Source organism: Tamandua tetradactyla, chromosome 11, assembly GCF_023851605.1.
Source record: "Tamandua tetradactyla isolate mTamTet1 chromosome 11, mTamTet1.pri, whole genome shotgun sequence".
Lineage (NCBI taxonomy): Eukaryota > Metazoa > Chordata > Mammalia > Pilosa > Myrmecophagidae > Tamandua > Tamandua tetradactyla.
The window spans coordinates 57,791,406-57,811,459 of NC_135337.1; the positions used below are offsets into that span (position 1 = coordinate 57,791,406).

The 20,054-nt window shown below is 43.3% G+C and overlaps 1 protein-coding gene across 1 annotated transcript in view; it reads left to right on the forward strand.

The window, feature by feature from the left end:
* The window catches only part of WLS (Wnt ligand secretion mediator), a 112,529-nt gene that overhangs the window by 56,570 nt on the left and 35,905 nt on the right, over nucleotides 1–20,054 (forward strand). The window contains exons 3-5 of the mRNA XM_077120645.1: nucleotides 14,009–14,133; nucleotides 17,705–17,866; nucleotides 18,905–19,041. Coding sequence (XP_076976760.1) covers nucleotides 14,009–14,133; nucleotides 17,705–17,866; nucleotides 18,905–19,041 — 424 coding nt within the window. The remainder of the gene's footprint in view (nucleotides 1–14,008; nucleotides 14,134–17,704; nucleotides 17,867–18,904; nucleotides 19,042–20,054) is intronic.

Here is a 20,054-nt window from a genome sequence, read left to right on the forward strand (position 1 = left end):
TGGAACTGACTTCTCCAAGGTCACTTGGTTTTTAATTGAAAAAAATCAGGAATAAAACTCATATTTCCCCACTCTGAAATTCAGGGAAATAATATATTGGGTGCAAGACAGTAAGCCCATTTCTTAGGTTGTGGAAGAAAGTCATATTAAAGAGAAAATAATAGCTCCTGAGAGACAGAGGTCCCAGTTGGTGAGTTGTCTTGATGCCTAAGCTAAGGAATTTGGATTTAGAGCCTTCAGAAAAGGAACTGAAAAGCACGTATCTAATGCTGAAATGAATTGTAGAATTCAAGATTTGAGACTTATAGCTTGTCCTTTGAATTACACAGCGGCAAGAAATCATATTTCTCTCTCTCTTTTTCTTTTCCATTTGGACTTCTTGCATGGTGGTACTCCCAATGGGAGGGCATCTGTGAACTTTTTAATGGGAGAAGTCGTAAAGCAGTGTTCGCCCAAGGCAGGCTTCCGAAGGCAGGTAAAATCTGACTCCCCTTTTGCTTTTCAGCGGCAGACGCAGCCATCGCTGCCACCACCAGCTGAGTGACTCGGAGTCTAGGGGTTGCCAGTAATTGTGGGTTTAAGTCGCAGAGGGAAAGATAAGAGGAGAGCAAGGCTGGTTTTCCACAATTAAATGTTGCCTCTCGGGCTTCTCTGTCGGCAGGAATCCAAGAGGTCAGGAACCACCAGCCATATTATTTTTCTCCCTGGCTGCCTGCTCTCATTTGTATCCCCACCTCATTCATGGGAATGAAGAAAAGGTGGGTTGGAAATAAAAAAGCTTGTTTTTAGCCTACTTTTTACCTTCCAAAACTTGTTGGAAACAAAGCTTTCCCGTGAAAGACAGGATCCCTTCTGGTGCCTGGTTTTCCCCGCCTGCTCTCGCCCTCTCCTCTTTCTGCTGGGCAGGGGAAGGACCGTTGTTAAATTCCACCTTTGTCCTTTTAAAGTTCCAATAGTGGTTTTTCTCAAGCCCTGTTGTCTAGTACGCTGGTGTTTTCTATTTGTTACTGTTTAATTCTTGTATTAGTCAAACTCATGTTTTCATTCCTTGTCACTCCCAATGCCATTCTAAGTGCCCTGAGGGCAGGAATTGTTTTATGGTTCTTTGTTTTTGCCAGAATGCCTCAAAAATAGAAGGCAGGCAAATAACTGGCATTAATTTCTAGATTCATGAGTGTGAGAACTAGAAGGGATCTTAGCTGTCCTCTGAGCCAATATCTAATCAAAGCAAACAATATGTAAAGTGACTTTATTCGGTTTGTACAGTGAATTTGTGGCCTTCCTAAAGCCAGAAATGGATCCCCTAATTCGTGACCCATTGACGTAATGGGAAAGAACTTGAGTTGTGAAGTCAGACAAACCTGGGATCGTATACTGCCTCCCTCTCACCCTAGCAGCCTGACCTTGGGCCTCAGTTTCCTCATTTTGAGATTGGAGTGGAACGTTTATATCTAGCTAGGCATCTGGGTGGGGGTGAGAATGCCTGCATGTGGTAGGCACTCAAAAATGTGAGCTTTTAAGAGTCATTGTCTTATTTGAAAATGCCATATTGTCTTTATTATAATGTTTTTATACGAATACGTACATTCCTGAGATCTCTTTGATGCCAGGAACCAGAGCCTGATAGCTGCTGGTGAGAACTTTGGAGGGAGGCCAGGCAAGCCAGGCTCATGGATGGAGAGTTTGCCGAGAATGGATGAAAAGTAGAAACTGACCCTGCTGCAAGGAGGGAGCTTTCCCATAAGTCCTCAGAGGGGGGGTCTAAGGGTCTATTTATTCAGCAGTTAGTAACTGGGCACCTACCACACCAACCAAGGAGCTGGAGATGTAGAGTCGTGGAGAAAGAGGGACAAGTAAACAGGCCCTGCTGTCTTCATAGGTGATCTGTCCATCAGGGATCACAAGTGATGTGATGAGAGCCCGAGGTACCCAGGAGCCGAGGCAGGAGGTCACAGGAAGAGCCCGCACTCCAGGCTTAGGGCTCAGGGGCAAGGTTGTGGAGTGAGCAGAAGGAGAGTGACAGAAGGTGCCAGCATTACCTGAAAGGAAAAAGAATGAGGGAGAGGACGACAGGGAAAGTGTGAAATAAAGAATCCCGCTTAACCCTCTTTTTGGTGGGGATGGCTTTTGTTGAGGGAGAGGAGGGGGCATCTTCCAGGGTTCAGCCAAGGGTCCCTTCTGCAATTATGCCTCCTTCTTTCGCTCCCACAGACCCGCACGCACTCTGCAGGCTCTGTGTGCTGTTATGAATATGTACATCTCTGGAAGACAGGGCGACCGCTGAATAGTGTCCCATCGCTGCCGGGAGCTCACCTTCAGTGAATGCCCTGGCTGATTGATCAAGGCGCGCAACTTTGCTGCAAAATAGAACCCCAAATGCCCAGCGCAATAATTCCCCACATAAGCCTACGAAACAAATACTCTGTGTGAATAACACTGGCCCGAGTCCAGCGATAACACAGCTGTTGAAACAGCTTAGTCACCAGGGCAATGGAGGCAGTGCCGCAAGGGAATGCGAGGGGACAGTGATCTGACATTTAGCTGGCTGGCAGCAGCCCCGAGAGCTAACACCGATCTGTGGGAGAGCTGGAGAGAGAATCTGCTGCCCGTCCACAAGCATTCCCTTGTTTCTTTTGAAACCCAACCATAATCCCTTCCCTGGGCAAGGCAGACCCGGGAGGAAAACAGAAAACATTTTAGGAGGGAGGGGAGGGAAAGAAATGGCTCGTTCCATTGGGACACCTGGTGTCTACCCATTAATGAGCCATGTTTATTTCCTGAATAACTTTTTGTTTTGTGCCCTAGGCTAAGCAGAGTGTAATTTAGATATGGTGTGGGGAATGCACTCGTTTATCTTCTCTAGAAAAAATAGTGACTCTTTTTAGATCGCAGGCATCCAGGTGATATAGGTTAGAAGTCCTGGTCCTTCTGCCTGGGCCTGTTTGGATCCCTGTGGCAGCTCTGTCTGTCTGCTAGAACTCTTGTCTGAAGGACTCTGGGCAGAGCTAGGCAAAATGCTTAGACAGTTTTTTTTTTTTTTCGAGATTTGGGGAGGACTAATGAACGGTCACAGGGTGACCCCATTCCTCTTCCAACTCTTTGAAGAACTGACCTTTGTGTTTTCTCTTTATCCTAGACCTCTTCTGCACTGTTTGTTTTGGAAGTTGTTAAGTTAAATTAGCCATCCCTTTCCTTTCCTGGTTACTGTATGAGAATGCAGCTGTCAGTCTGTGAACTCTGCCATCATCTATTTTTAGATTCAGTGTGAATGAAGCTCTTTTCTCTAATTGCATTCAGAGATAGCAAGAGAGTGAGAGAGAGGCAGGTGGATTTTCATAATCATCAAATCAGCTATTCTAAATGCTCTGGAGCATGGACAATGTCCTGGGGAGAAAGCAAAGAAGCCCACTGGGTGTTTTCCTCCCTGGACTGTCAGACTTGTTTTCTCTCCATATTTATGTGGATTGTGGTCAAATAGGAAAGTGCTCTTGCTTTCCAGTATTTTAATACTGGAAAGCTTGGATAGTTCTGATTTCTCCAGCCTTGGTTAGGAAAAGTTTGGGTTCATCCTTGAATTCAAATTCCTTGGAAATCAGTGAAAGGTCTTCTACTGTTTTCTAAGAGATTAAATAGTCTTGGATGCTGCAGCTACGTAAGGGCAGTGGGCCTTGGTTTCCTCTGGATGTCTCTGCCCCCACCCCTTCCATGTGCCTTTCAAACAGCTGTCAGAATCTCTTCCTTGCTTAAACATCTTTTTAGAAAATATTCTGCATTGTGCAATGCAAGTTTCTTCCCTTCATCATTAGACCCTGCCTGCTCCCCCCTCCTTGCCTATTCTCTCTACTCCCTCTCCCCTTCCCTGCCATATTGAATTATTTAACTTCTCTGACTGTATGATGCTATTTTGTGCTTCCCCAACTTTTTATACATGTGACTCCCCCTGCCAGAAATTGCTTTTCTGGCAACTAGTGAACTAGCCTAGTGAACTCCATCCTGTGATCCAGATTTTTCTGAAAGTTTTCTGTACTACCTTCTTTCACCCCCTCCCCAACACTCTTGACCCCTTTGTGCTGACTCTGTACTTTATATGAAGTGCTAATGCAATATTAACTGCATGGAATTATACTTATTTATATGTACACCTGCCTTCCTCACTTTACTGTGAATTATTTGAGGACAATGACATTGTCTTGTATATACTTAAGATTGTACATGAAAAATAGTAGGTGTTTAAAAATATTGGTAGAGCAAAAAATGAATTGGGTCAGATAGTCCATCGAACATTAGAGGTGTAGTGATTCCACCTTGGTGGCAGCACTGGTTATTATGGATTCTGCATTCCTGATGGGCTTCTCTCCTTTCCGGGCTTGACAGCTGTGATTAGGTTACCAGAGACATGACATGAGGCATGCTGTACCCAAATTTGAGCTGTACAATTTTTCTTTTCTGGAATCTCTTGCCAGAGCCCCATTTTTTCACATATACTGTAGACTGACCAGACACTATACGGATGTCAAAGACCTACCCTTTTATTGTATTGCTTAAGCCTTGAACCCTAGACTAGCATTGGGTCAGAGAACTCTTTGGTTTAAGGCCCCGTGGGTTGTGTCCTGTCTTCTCCTGTGCCCACAATGGGCCTCTCAAGCAGAACTCTAGGACAACCCTGTAATATAATTCAGAAGGAAGAGGGGAAGAGACAGTGGCTCCCTCAAGGTCACTTTCATTAAAAATTCCCTTCCCCTAGTTCTGGGGAACAGACACATGGCTCCTTGGTGGGACCGTTGGATCATATTTGTTCAAGATCCTTTTTTCAAAGTTGCACATGCTTGTGTATGTGTGTGTGTGCACATGCATATGTGTGAGTTCTGTGCATACAGGAGAGTAGGGGGAGTGTGCGATGAAGAAGGGAAATGTGGATATCTTCAAAACAGAGCACACTGTCGACCACACTTGTGTGGCATAGAGGTGACAGAGTGACAGTAATTTTGGGCTGTGGGAGTATTTGGAGAACTAAAGTTGATATTTATAAAGTTAGCAAATATTTAATGAATATCTACTGTGTAAAGACCACAAATGATAGAGCTGTGAATAAGGCTAAGGCCATCCCTGGCATTCAGGAAATTCTCAGTCTGAATGAGAGGTAGGCAGGGAGAGATATACAGGTAAGTGATAAGGGAGCCCTGCAGTGTGGTGTGTTACAGGTATAGGATGAACGTGGGGCTGTAAGACAAGAAGAAGGGCACGTAATGGGTAAGGAAAGGGGGGAGTGAACTTGAGTTGAATTCTAGATGGTAAGTAGAAACTTGTCTACTAGGTACTAGTAGAGATGCTGAGCACTGACTGAGGGTCTTGTCTACAGCCCCAGGTGAAAAGAAATCTCCTTTGTAATTCACCATTGCAAAAGGGACACCTCCTTAAAGTTTGGTATGCCAGTGGTGACCGTGAGCACAGCAAGTTAGGAAGCTCAAACAGCAGTTTTAAAGTAGCAGCCAACATTTAATGAGTGCTTACTGTATGCCAGGGCTACGCTGAGCATTTCATATGAATTGTCTCATTTAATCCTCACGATAACCATAGGGGATGGGCACTACCATTATCCCCGTCTTATAGACAGACAAGTGCAGTGACTTGTCTAGTGTTGCACAGGTACCAAGTAGCAGAGGTGGGCTGTAACCCCAGACTGGCTCTCTCCAAAGCCTGAATTCCTATCCACCTTCCAAGGCTGTAGGGGCACAGTGGAGTTGAACGACCTGTAGCAAGAGTGAGAAAGGAATTGTAAAATATGAACCTGGAAGGCTAAACAGGAGCCAGATCTTAGCTTTCTGTGCCCTTTACTGTACTAAAGGCGCAGTACAAAGGCATTGAAAGTGATAAAGCTGGCATGGCCTGCTTTGTACTTTAGCAATCCCTGCTCTGGCTGCAGTATGAAAAGTAGACAGGAACTGGGCCAGCATTTCCATTGCCTGGGCAGAAATGATGGTGGCCCAAAGAAGGGCAGTGACAACGAGGAAAGGGAAAAGGGATGAATCTGAAAGATACCTAGTGAAGGAATTTGACCAAATTTGATGGGTGGGTTTTATGACCCATGGTAGAAGAGACAGCCAATGGGAAGTGAATAGTAAATTTGAAACTCAGGAGGGAAACCTAAACTGGAGTTGGCGACTGAAGTCCCAGGAGTAGGTAAAGATCTTCAGGATGAGTGCACTGAGTTAGAAGGGTAAGAGCAACTCTAGAATGTGGAGATATAGTTTCACTATAGTTGATGGTACTTAAGGCTCATTTCTTTACAAAGCAATTGGTGTGCCCAGTTACTTGTCCACATGTACAACCCATAGTCCTTTGGTCCAAATCAGATAAATAAATGTTTTCTAGCTAGAAAGATCTCACTTTGCAAAGGATCTAACATGCAAAATGTCCTCCTCTGTCCTAGTCATATTTCGTAGACAACTGACTTTAACTACAAGATTCTGCTTCAGATACAGCAAGAGACCATTTTGAAGATGCTTAGAGAAGTGTTTTCTTAAAAGTGGAAAGTATTTCTCCACCAATGCAAATGCTTGAAGTAATGGGGAAAGAGGAAAGAGGTCATGTGAACTGAACTGTTAGGCTGGTTTGCAAAATAATTGTACTCATTCACTTTTATAACTGCTCACACCCAAGCCTGTAAGGCATCTTAAGAAAAGAGCTGGGCTAAATTTATAATTAATCTGAATCCATTTTTGTAAGACCTGAGCACAGATATAGGACAGAGCTGGTTTTGTTATTTCCTTAATTGAAAGCATCAAGAAAATACAAGGAATGCTGGCATAAATCACCCCCAGGTTATACGTCTACTGAAGGCCGGGAGGAGGCTTGTCTGCGTGGCCTCCTTCTGAGGTTGCCCAAACAAACCCTGTGACTGGCAGCCCCTATGAAACACAGCAATGCATATAAGCATTTTGAAATCTCTTTAATTTTTTTCCCAGGGCAAGGACCCAGGAAAATCAAGGTCTCTGAGGAAGCCTAAAAGCTTTTGACAACCATAAAATTATTCTTTATTTCCTCTTAAAGTAATGTGTTCTTCCCCTTCCCTCCTTTATTTCCAGTTATTCAGTCCATGATATAAACTTACAATCCTGGGAATGGATGGAAAGGGAAAGGGCCGGCTCTCTGCTAAGTATTTGGTCCTGTCCACAGCCTTAGGCAGTAGGTCCGACTGCTTCCATCTTGCAGTGGTGGAAACTGAGACTTACTCAGTATCCGTCAGCCAAGTAGACATAATGATAGCATTCCAAGCCAGCTCTGTGTGTCCCCCAGACTCATGCTCATACCATCCTGGCTGGCAAATACCATGTAAAATATAGAGAGGATGTAAGTGAGAAAAGTGAGTAAATGAGAAATGGTCTGATGACTTCCTCAATGAAGCTGTGAGTTGCATCTTTCATTTGTTTACCCCCATCAGGTGGTTGTCCTGGTTTCTTAGGCATGCTCAGTCTTTTTCCCTGCTGTTGGCCCAACCCCCCACCCCCACCCCCTTTGGCATAAAGATCAGGCTGGCCTCTCTTTGTAGCTTTCCACTTGTCTGCAGAAAAATAGATAAGCAAATACTCCCCTCGTCCAGGGCAGAGCAAGTACATATAGCCAGTCCAGAGATAAATGCTTTCTAAGGACATGATTGGTCAGTGACTCCCCATTTGGAAAAGCACAGATCCTGCTAACTGAAATTACACTCTGCAGACCAGCTTTGCTTCCACAGAACCCTAGAGTGCATGTTACCTTGTGTCAGAGTGCTGTCCCCATAACAGGATGGAAATACTAAGTGTGAGCAGCCATGATGCCCTTCTACACTGTCCAGTGTTCTGAATGAATTTTCCACTCAGCTAAAATATGTCTCCAAGTCATTTGAGAAGCTTGGCCAGCCCATAGGAGAGCAAAGCTGCCAGTCTGGTATAGGTGTATAAAACCATGGATTTCAGATCTATAAATGCCCCATGCTCCAATACCTTACAACTTTACCACATGGAACTGGTATAACCAGTATCCTGGCTTTATAGGGAAGGCTTCCTAAATGCTAAATGTAGCCCCAGCCTTCCTGCTGTTCTCTCAGGGAGTTCAAATTGAATTCTTCACCTTCATTATCTCCAGGGTGTGTGTCAGGGGGAGTATTGCTCATGCAGTATCCCAGGAGTCATGAAACCAGTGTTTTATTACAAGCAATGTAGTCATTAAAGCTGAACTTTATTTCCGAATCCAGTGGAGGCAGAAGTGAAAATGGCTCAGGTGGCCGACTTCACAGTATTGCTGGGTTGCTATGCCCAGTGCTTTCCTGTCTTCGATTTTTTGGGGGGGCTGGTGTGGAGGGGTACATGGTGCGGTAATCAAACCCGGGTCTCTCGCATGGAAGGCAAGCATTCTACCCCTGAAACGCCCATGCACCTGTCTTTGAATTTTGTGCTCCACATTTCGGGAGGGGTTCATAGTGGGACGTCCCATGGTCTTGAAGCCTGGAAATCATTATGGATTAAAGGTAATGTAAGAATTTCACTTCCCTAATAAAATGAAACTAACCATAGTTACACCTGGTGCTTATTATTGCACCGTGCTTGGCATTTTTCATACAGTAAGTAATTCAATCATCACAAAATCCTGGGAAGTAGGGCCTCTCCTGACAGGTAAAGAGCCTGAGCATACCAGTGTCAGTATCACAAGATCCAGCGAGGGAAGTGAGAGGATTACCTGGCGAGGCCTTTCTCCCTGAGATTTCTGGTTTTTACTTACACTGTGAAAGATGTCAAAAGTCTGTAGGATGGCAGGCACAGAGCACTGGAAGCTTGTCTGGTATTCCTGGGGTGGAGCCTTCTAAGCCCTGACTTCTTCATCTCATGAATAGAAATGTTAACACCTCTGCCCCAGATTGTACAAGAAACGAGTAGCTAATATGTGTGGATTAGGCAGAGCATACTATAAATTTAGTGTACCATAATAGAAAGTTGTAGAAAGAACTCGAACATGAAATGGGAAAAAAGAGTGGTGGTGTGGTGGCTAGTAAGAAGAGATTTCATGTCACCTCCACAGATGGGACTCAGATTAGCTGACCTGCAGAGGGAATTTTTTGTTTTGTTTTGTTTTTAGTGACTAATTCATTGACATTTAAAAATTGGTGGTGTCTCATAAAAATATGAATTTCTGGGTTCTCTTGAAAAAAATCAGAAGATCTGATGACAGACCTGTATGTACTATCTCATGACAGCTACTGGCTGAAAATAAGGAGCAGCTACCTCCTTTAGACACAGCTTACTCTCATGTTCGACCCCAGACTGCCTATGACCACACATGCAGTGACAGGAGAACCAGGACATGACATAAGGTGTTCTCCAGCTTCTAACTCGGTGCTCTTGGGACCACGCCATGCTTTTCTAGGCATTTACTGAAATAGGGCTAAATCTGTTTCAGTAGTTCCCATTAAGCTCAGATTAGAGAATTCCAGACATTAGGATGAGCCATATTTGGGACCCTCCCAGGAACACTGCACAGTTTTCTTTTTTTTTTTTTAAATATTTTTATTGATAAATCTTCACACACATACATTCCATACATGGTGTGCAATTAATGGCTCACAACACCATCACATAGTTGTGTATTCATCACCATCTTTTAGAACATTGGTATCATTCCAGAAAAAGAAATGAAAAGAAAAAAGGAAAAATTCATATATCCCATACTTCCCTCTCATTGACCACTAGTATTTCCATCTACCCAACTTATTTTACTCTTTGGCCCCCTATTATTTATTTATTTCTTATTTTTTACTCATCTGTCTATACCCTGGATAAAAGGAATAACAGACACAAGATTTTCACAATTCCACAATCACATTGTAAAAGTTGTATCTTTATACAATCATCTTCAAGAATCAAGGTTACTGGAACACAGCTCAATAGTTTCAGGTACTTTCCTCCAGCCATGTCAATGCCCCATAAACTAAAAAGGGGTAGCTATATAATGCATAAAAATAAGCTCCACAATAACCTCTTGACTCTGTTTGAAACTTTATTTTGTCTCATTCCTCTCTTCCCTTTTGGTCAAGAAGGTTTTCTCAACCCCTTGATGCTGAGTACCGGCTTATCCCAGGATTTCTGTCCCACATTGCCGGGGAGAATTACACCCCTCAGAGTCATGTCCCATGTAGGGGTAGGGCAATGAGTTTCACCTGCTGAGTTGGCTTAGCAAGAGAGACCACATCTGAGCAACAAAAGAGGTTCTGTGGGGGTGTGACTCTTAGGCCTAAATGTAAGTAGGCTTAGCCTTTCCTTTGACACTGATAGTTTTCTGCTGTAGGAAGGTAGGAAGGGCATTTGGTCAGAGCTGAGTGGCAACTCCTAGTAATGTGCTCAATTTAGCTGCTGGGCTTGTTTTTAATTCTACTGTTTTTCTACCAACAAAGGTAGAGGAGGGGACGAGGGCTCTGCTCTGGGGTGATTCAAACCAAGGTTTATATCCCAGCTCTGCCATTTACTAGTATTGTATTTGTTCTTGGGCATTATATGTTCCCGTCTTACTTGTAATGTTAGTATCTCTTTGTCGGGGGGGGGGGGTGAGAAGCTAAAGATATATTGCTTGCAAAGTACATCTTTATTAGCATCTGATAAAGGAGAGATGTTTTTCTCATTCATATTTTGTGACTTGAGGGGGTTCCTTTATCACAAGTTTCTTTAAGCAATAAAAAAATGATTGTCATCTTCGGATGACATGATCATCTTCAAATAGAAGCTATCTCCCTCATGTTACTAACAAGGACATAACTTCAGGCAGTTTACTTAATATCTGAGGACCTCATTTTACTCATTAACCAAAAGAGAATATCAATATGTGGTACACAAAGCTGTCAGAAAAATTTAATAAGTTAATTTAAATGAAAGCACCAAATCATGGGGTCTTAATACAGAGTAATTACACATTAAAACAGCGTTTATCTTTTGTTTTGTTTTTGACGGTGTAATTTAAGGGGATCCTTTGTGGATCCCCAACATATTGGACATATTAGAATAACTGTGTTGCAGCTGGGACCAGGCAAGGAGACAAGCCTATCTGGTCTTCTCTCTCCCCACGGCAACCCTGAATCAGACCTGCCCCTAGCAGTGGTGGAACCCAGGGCAAAAGTGCCCATGAAGGCATGGCTGCCACAGGTCTAAATATTTAAAAGTGGCATTACAGGCCAACACAAGGTTGAATCAAATAGCTTTACAAATTTACCTTCATAATGAACTGGGAGGCCAGGTTTGAATTGAAGACTTTTCGACTCATTGGAGTTCTGTGCCTAAATGTGACTGCCCAGGGAGTATAAACCCCAGGACCCTTTCTTCCCCACCCTGGGCTCCAGGCCACACAGAAAAGGTCCTTGTGTGGACATTCCAATGTCCATGCTGGGGCTCTATTAATATCCTCTTAAAAATGGCAGCCTTCTGGCGACTCCTCAACCCAGTGGTGGGCCCAGTGTAATGCGGTTCCCCCTTGGAAGGACAGGTCTGGAAAAGAGGCCATGTGGGAGTAGGTGCAGAGCCACTGGGGTGCCAGTTGCCTGGATCATTGTCTACAAGTGGGACACGGGCTCTGAGGGGGCCTGTCCCCTTGGCCTCCACTTCTCCCTGTGAAGAAAAGATAGCTGGAGGAGGGCCAGACAGAGAGGGCCTTTTCATAGGGGAGTTAAATTAAAGGCCCCTCCCACAAAATCAAAAGCCACTCTTCTAAACCCTACGACTCCAAGGAGCACAACATGTGAGCTGTTGCTTAAAGCTTATGTAAGCTGGTAAGTTCTTTTATAGATTTTCAGATTTGTACTCTTGAGTCCTGTGATTCTGAACATGCCCTTTCAAGATCGCTGAAAACCCCAATTCCCAACACCAATGTTAAAAAGAAGTGAAAAGGATGCCAGCAATGCAGAATAACTGATTCACAGATGCATGCCCTGGCCAATTCTACTGCCCTGCAACTGAAGCTGCAGACTGGGGGGAAGTGGTAGCCAGCCTGACCCCTAGCCAGGAGGATCTATGAACTCTGAGCTTTGCTTTTGCTAAATTGGGGCCCCCGTGGTTTCTTTTTTTTTTTTTTCTTTCTTTCTTTATTTATTTATTTTTTTTACATGGGCAGGCACCGGGAATCGAACCCAGGTCCTCGGGCTTGGCAGGCAAGCATTCTTACCTGCTGAGCCACTGTGGCCCACCCCCCGTGGTTTCTTAAACAGACTTTTGCTGGCCCCCATTTTCAGCTATGGGTCCCTGCAGGTCCTGGGGTCCCTAAGTTCAGAATATCCCCACTGACTATGCAGAGATTGGAAGGTGAATGCGAACTGGGGGTCTAAATCTTCTGTATACAGACACTGACCCAGTTACCTTCTTCAGCCCCATGCTTCACCCCTTCCTTCTACAACACTTGGTGTCTTAAAGTTCTGAACTGCCCTACCTGGGATTCTATGGGACATATTGGCTCACTTTCTAGAATATTCCTTCTGTGGGAGTTAAGTTGTGGCTAAGTCTCTGGCTGTCAGGAAACCCCATTCCATCTATTTTTCAACATTTTATTTTTTAATTGTTGAGATTTTTGGTCTGCTCATGTCCTTTTTCCCCTTATGATTTAATACTCTAGTTTTCCTTTACTCCTTTTTGGTGGTGTTATAAGAGGGAGAGGAGGAAAATGACAGTGGTCATTTTGCCATGTTTAATGGGAATTCCTACGTGATAATTTAAATAGTCGATGGGGAAGGAGACTGTTTCTTCTGTATCAGAATGGCCTCAAATCCCTAATTTTTGCACTATCCCTCATTGTGTAGCATTTCTTCCTCTCCCTAGATTTCCTCTGAGAGCCAGAGATGATCCATTCTGTCAAATCTGCCTCAAGCCACACTGGACCAATGGATAGAAAAGCCTTAATTTTCCAAATAGCAGTTTTTCAGATCTGTTCTCCCTTATGACCTGTATATGTGCAGATCCAGTCAACATTTATTGACCACCTACTGTATACCAGGCAATGTACCAATGCTTTCACCTACATAACCTCATTTAATCCTCATAACAGCCCTGGGGGTGGGTATTACTTTACAGATAAGCAAACTAAGGTTTCTGGATATTGAGATTTACTCAAGACTGAATAGCCAGAGTTTAGAATTGGACCAATCTCATAACCCTGGTGGGAACTAGCTTTTTAAGTAAATCATTTTGGAAATGCCTTTTTTTCTAATATCCCTCTGTTCTTCAACTTGCTCACCATAGTATAAATGAATAGATGCCATTTTTATTAATCTAATCTCCTTAATGAGTTCTGTGGTGAGTTAAACCCATTTATAATCTTTACTGATATGCAAGTATATATGAGCATTCATTTTTTTACTACTCATTATATTCTTATCTGTATATAACTTCAATTTCAGAAAAAAGTCATTTCGAGCTTTCAGAATAGTAGCTGATCCTATATTTGAAAACTTATTGGAAATGATTTTAAGGATGTTTTCAGACCAGGGTATGTCCAGAGAAGTGCACCCAAGGTACTTGGTCAAGTCTTGGGTGGGGAAGGGTGGTTGAAAAACTTGTTCATGTTTAGCAGAGAGGCGAGAGAGCAGGCAGATGTGGTATGGTGTTCAGGTACCTAAGATGCTTTCTATGGAAGAGGGATGAAATTTTCCATGTGATTCCAATGAGCAGACCCTAAGAGCAGAAGGATAATTCTGACCATGCATAAAAATATGACCATTTGAGCTAAAAGTGAATTGAACTGCTTCAAATGAAATGTCCATCTCTGGGGAATTTAAACGGAAGCTCTTTGCCTGGCAGAGCAGTTTTGGGAGTGGATACAATATCCAGTTCAGGCTTTCATTCTATGACTTCTAAGTCTTCAGGTTTGGAGTTTCAGATTTGGAGTTTGAGAATATAACTCTTTTTCTGATTGGTTTTCATGCAAAGCCTATAAGGATTTTTTAATCATTTCCAAAGTGTCTTCCCAGAAAGCATTTGTGAATTGTGTGTCCTTTCTCTTGCAGGGGAAAATGCAGAAGTTTCCATGGATGTTTCCCTGGCTTACCGTGATGATATGTTTGCTGAATGGACTGAAATGGCCCATGAGAGAGTACCACGGAAACTCAAATGCACTTTCACATCCCCCAAGGTAAGATACTTTGAGGTCTAAGATGATAGAGGTTCTACTTAGTCCCCAAGTATATGGTAAGATCTGCTTTTACAATGTACAGATGTGTCCCTTATATTTTGGTATGCATGACCCACAGATGTTGGTCGTTATCCTTTGTCATTAGTAAAGAGAAGGGCACAGCAGAGATTTCATCTTTCTGTAAAGATGGAAAGAAAAGAAGAAGGACTGTTTGAAATAGTTTGGCTGTTTCTCTGAAAAGTCTCCATACAACAACTCTTTATTCTTTGACAAAGTGCCGAAAGTGTTTGAAGAACTTTGCTAAGTCAGAATCTGTTCCTATTGGATGAATGCGTGTGTCTGCTTCTCTGTTTCCTAGGCATCTGTTTGTTTCCAAAGTTAACATGCAGAGGTGAGGACTGGCGATCCCACGGAATACCACAGAAAAGGAGGGGAAGGAAATCTGGCTTCATGTGATACCTCCTGACCTTCTTACCCCTCCGTAGTACTCTCCCCTCTCCATTTCTCCCAGGAGGGCTCATTTAACCACCCGTGGGAGGTTACTGTCCTTCATTGCGAGTGGGGAGACATTTTCTTCTGGGCAAAGGCCTTAGATTCCTCCTTTGACTGAAAGTCACCCTCAGAGAGGATAGTGGGATTTGATGGCATAAGTACCAAATCAGAAATTAGCTGGATGTTCTTTTCAAGTTGCAGTGCTGCCCTCACACAGTATCTTCCCAAATTCTGATACCCACTCACCACCACCCCCACTCACCCACCCTTGCCTCGACGTCTCTGCAGAGATGAGAGGCCACTGTGGGTGCTGTTGTCCGTGATTGCTCATACCCTTCAAGGGTTTGGGCATGGAGTACCACCAGCCAGGGATCTCTGATAGTCCTCAGACTCAGAAATGTTCTCATTTTCTTTGTCTGAAGCTCTTGAGAGGCCAAACTTTCCACTGAGGTACATTCTGCATATGTCTTTTCTCATTTAACATCTTTACATCAGTTGCTTTGAAGGATTTGCACAGCTTTGCAGTACTCATCCTACTGGTTGATTCAGCTCCTCTCCTCTCCTAGCCTTGGCCTCTCCTAATTTTGCTATAGGTTTTTTTCTACAACTGCAAAGTTTGGTTTCCTATAAAACAGTAACAATGGCAGGTTGAAGCCTCAAATTCCATGCCCTAGTCCTACCAATACTACTCTAAAGAGGAGAATGATGGGGCAAGAGCAGTTTCACAGTATTACCCTAGGTTAAAAGCATGGATACTTGGATTGAGTGTGTTACCTCAGGCAAGCTCCCATAATCCATTCAAGCCTCAGTTTCTCTTTTGCAAAATGGGATGATAATACCTGTTTGGGGAGTCTTTTAAAGACCAGTTGAGGTAATTAACACAGACAGGGTGACCTTATAATTTATCATCTATTCTGGAACTCATCTGAGGATGGAAGAGAATGTTAATCAGATGTGTGGCACAGAGGACGACAGGAACACACTAGAGTAAACCAGTCTCCCTGCACATAATGTAGTACCTGGCGTTTATTTACCCTATTCCTCCACCTCCACCCCATCCCAACTCCATCCAAATAGGTTCTCTAGAACAAAGCTACAGAAAAGTGTGAACCAAAGAGGAACAGCATCAGCCTCACTTGCGAGCTTGTAGGAAATGCAGATTCCCAGGTCACACTTGAAACCTACTGAATCAAATCTTAGGGGGAAGGGCCATGGAATCTGTGTTTTGACAGGCTTTCAATTCATGTTCTTAAGCTCAATAAAGTTTGAGAACCACTGCACTGAACTCTGTTTCATGGACCAAATATGGCTCCCTTCAAAAGAAACCATGTGGCATTGTTTTAAGCAGGACCCTGGGGATAATCTGTAGGCGAAAATGAATGGGAGAGAAACTGAAGGTAACAGGAAAGAGGAATAGCTAACATTGTTAGGTCTTTGTATGCAGCGGATGAGATTAATTAAAGCCTTTCTAACTGCTGATTGCATCTTTCAGAGCTGAGATTGGTTTATACATGTAAGTTAGTAGATACGGAATTTCATCTTTAGAAAAGGAAAGTCATTTCTCACCTTTGTATGTACACTTGGAGGGCACTGGAGAAGCAGAGAGTGAGGGGGAGGGGTGTTTGCCTGCAACTGCTTCTTAATGAAGCTTGCCTAATTATCTTTAGGATGTGTTGATCCCTTTCAAGGAAGATATTAAACCTTGAAAGGTGTGAAGGAAATGAATCATCAAATCTTGCTTTTTGATTGCAGTGAAATTTAGTCTTGAGTCTGAAGATTAAATGAGAAATTGCTTTAAAGCTTTTTAAGTCCCTGGCGGATTGTGAAGTTAAGAAAAAAAAAAGTCAAGTTGCTACTTGCTGTAATTTGTCCTAATTAGCCAGTCTCTTGCCTGCGTTGGGGGAGGGCTGAGAGAGATGAGAGGAAAGAGAGCCAGAGTAGGGAATTTTCCTTCCTAAATGCCCTAAATACTAGCTGAGACAGAGCCTCAGTGGGAAAAGTCCCTAGCAGGGTTCACAGTGCATTTGTTTCTGAGACCGATAGTCCAGGGTGAAATCCCAGAATATAACATGTCTCTCTAAATTTGTTGAACTTAGACAAATGCGTCTCATGGTGTGGTTGGCAGCCTCTCTGAGACAGGGAAGTGGGGAACATACCAGAAGCCATGACTGGGAAAACTGGAAGGGACCCTGGAGATCATCTTAGTTGACCTTCTTGCTTTACTTCAGAGGAAGGTGAGGCCAACTGAGATGAGGTGACCTTCCCAAGGAAAGATTCAAAGCCAGCCTTGGACAGGGGCAGGACTAGAATCTAAGCCCCTTCCTTGCCTCAGAGCTCCAGGCTATCCTCAGCAAAGTCATTTCTTCCCTTCTGCTGCACTGGGGTGTCGTCTTCCCTGTCGGAACTAGAAGGAGTAATATGGTGTGCTGGACGCGGGAGACCCCTGTCCTCATCCCAATTCTGCTGCTACCTTCAGGACCTCGGGCAAGACATGCATCAAGTCAGTGGCTGTAGGCTGGATAAGGTGACCTTCCCAAGGAAAGATTCAAAGCCAGCCTTGGACAGGGGCAGAACTAGAATCTAAGCCCCTTCCTTGCCTCAGAGCTCCAGGCTATCCTCAGCAAAGTCATTTCTTCCCTTCTGCTGCACTGGGGTGTCGTCTTCCCTGTCGGAACTAGAAGGAGTAATATGGAGTGCTGGACGCGGGACACCCCTGTCCTCATCCCAATTCTGCTGCTACCTTCAGGACCTCGGGCAAGACATGCATCAAGTCAGTGGCTGTAGGCTGGATAATTTTGTTCCCTTCCTCTTCAAATTCTCAATTTCTATAAATAAAATAAGACCCTGACTAGAAACGTACCAGAAAACCCTCCTCTTGCTGTTACCGCAGAGGATAATCAGTCAGCTTCCTCAGAGCAGTTTAATCTGAGGTGGAATTAGAGCCTGTATTATATTTTCAGTAGTTTCTGCAGAGTTCTAATTTTAGTTCTGATTTGTAAATAGGAAAGATAGGTAAGGCATCAAGGCATAGTCTGTTGGAAAGCGTGACCCTCCCCCGTGCTCTCTGCTCTTCTCTCAGACCCCAGAGCATGAGGGCCGCTACTATGAATGCGATGTCCTTCCTTTCATGGAAATCGGGTCTGTGGCTCATAAATTCTACCTCCTGAACATCCGGCTGCCTGTGAACGAGAAGAAGAAAATCAACGTTGGGATCGGGGAGATAAAGGATATTCGGCTGGTGGTAAGTGGATCGAATAACCCAACCAAAAGCTGTGACTCTTGAGGTACTGGTTCATGGACCCATGAGTGAGAAGGGAGCGCCATCTCGCCCTTGGCATCCCCATGCCTCAGTTTACCCACAATGGCTTAGAACATAAAAGGAACTCGATTGCGTGAGAGATTACAGATACGGAAAGCAATGCCATTACTGTGTCTGTTTTTTTATCATGATCATGATTGCATAAAGAATAACACAAGAGACAAAAGTAATCTGTTTTTACATGTTTTCCATTGCAAGCACAATGTTAAAAGAAACATTTTTGGCAATGTGCTTCTTTCTAGTTTATTTGTTTAATAGGGGAAAAAGTAGAACATGGAGTAATGAGGCCTTTTTCTTAATCAGAAAAAAAAACAGATTATACAAGAAATTTATATTTATTGTAGAAAAATTACCAAGTATTGATAAACACACAGAGCAGCATAAAAATTGCCAGTAATATTCTCCCATCTAGAGATAACCACAGGTGTTGAAGTTTCGTTGTATATCCTTCCTTACTTTTTCTAAGCATATATGCATATAGAATCCTTCCCTTAGAAAAAAAATGGAATCATACTGAACACAGTATTTTTTTCCTTATTTTCTTCATGTAAGATATATTGTGAATATAATGTAAATATATTTGCCATACTGCATTACATTATGTTATATTAGCATTACATTGTATAGATTTACCTTAGTATATTTAGCCAATCTCAATATTTTGGGCATTTAGGATAGCTCCAATTTCTCAATGAAAATCCTTACAGAAACTCTTTGATCATATTCTTAACCATTCCCTTAGCACAGAGTGGGCCAGTCCATTTTCATATGTTTGATTCATATTTCTACAGTTCCTGAAGAGGGGCCAGGGGTAGTATAAGTTCAGAAGATGCTGTAAATTGTGAATGTTCTTGGATCAGCAGACAAGGTCTCTGCCCAACTCTCCCCAAGATGCAATTGATGGTGGAAAATAATACTAAAATATATTCAGCTTCAAAATTATGATTGGTCTCTGTCTAGGGGATCCACCAAAATGGAGGCTTCACCAAGGTGTGGTTTGCCATGAAGACCTTCCTTACGCCCAGCATCTTCATCATTATGGTGTGGTACTGGAGAAGGATCACCATGATGTCCCGACCCCCAGTGCTTCTGGAAAAGTAAGAGCTGATTTCAGAGCACTCTTTAATAACTAACATTCCATGACCTGCCATGCCCCTGGGGTCTAATTCAAGAAGTCAGTGTGTCACTTGGGCTAGTGATTTGAACCAGGAGTCATACTGGACTCCTTTTCCTCCTTCAGTTTCACCCGCAAATTGTTATGAAATCTTAGGGGTTCTACCACTCTCATGTTTCTGTCTCTGCACTTCATCCCTTTGGCCAGAAACAGATATGTCCTCTCTATTACAATGGGTGGATGAACTGCCTTGCTCCTAACTAACTCCAATCCTCTGACCTACGGAACAGTGCTCCTGAAGATATGTCCCCTTTTCTGCCACATTATTGACCTTCCCTTTCTGCTGGATGATTCTCATCAATATACAGTGTTCTACCATCATCCATTATTAACAAAAACTCACTGTTCCCCCACTTCCCCCAAGCTACCAGACTATTTCTGTGCTCCGCTTACAGCAAAACTCAAAATTCTCCTTTGTTTATCTTCTCCTATTCCTTTTTGAACTTGACACAGGTGCCAGTGACCTCCACATTCCAAATCCAATCCATGGTCATTTCTCAGCCCTCACTTTCCTTGACTCAACACCAGCATTTGATGTAGTTGATCACTCCCTTTTCCTTTACTGAGCCTCCTCTGCCCTTCTCTTGGATAGTCTCCTTCCTTGATGACTTTTACTTGGTCTCCATTGCTCTTTCCTTCCATCTTTCCAACCTCTTCAACTTTGGGGCCAGGACATAGCCCTTGGATCTCTTGGATCTGTATTCCCGAGGTGATCTCATCCACTCTTATAGCTTTAAAAATAATCTACACTTTGATGACTCTTAATTTATACCCTCAGCCCCAATCTTTCCCAACTTTAGACTCTGATAGCTTGCTTGACATCTTCACTTGCATTGAAAATGGAACATATACAAAGAACAACACTTGATTTCCACCCACTTCAAACATGCTCCTCCCTCAAGATTCCCCTTCTTAGTAAGTGATGACTCCATCCTT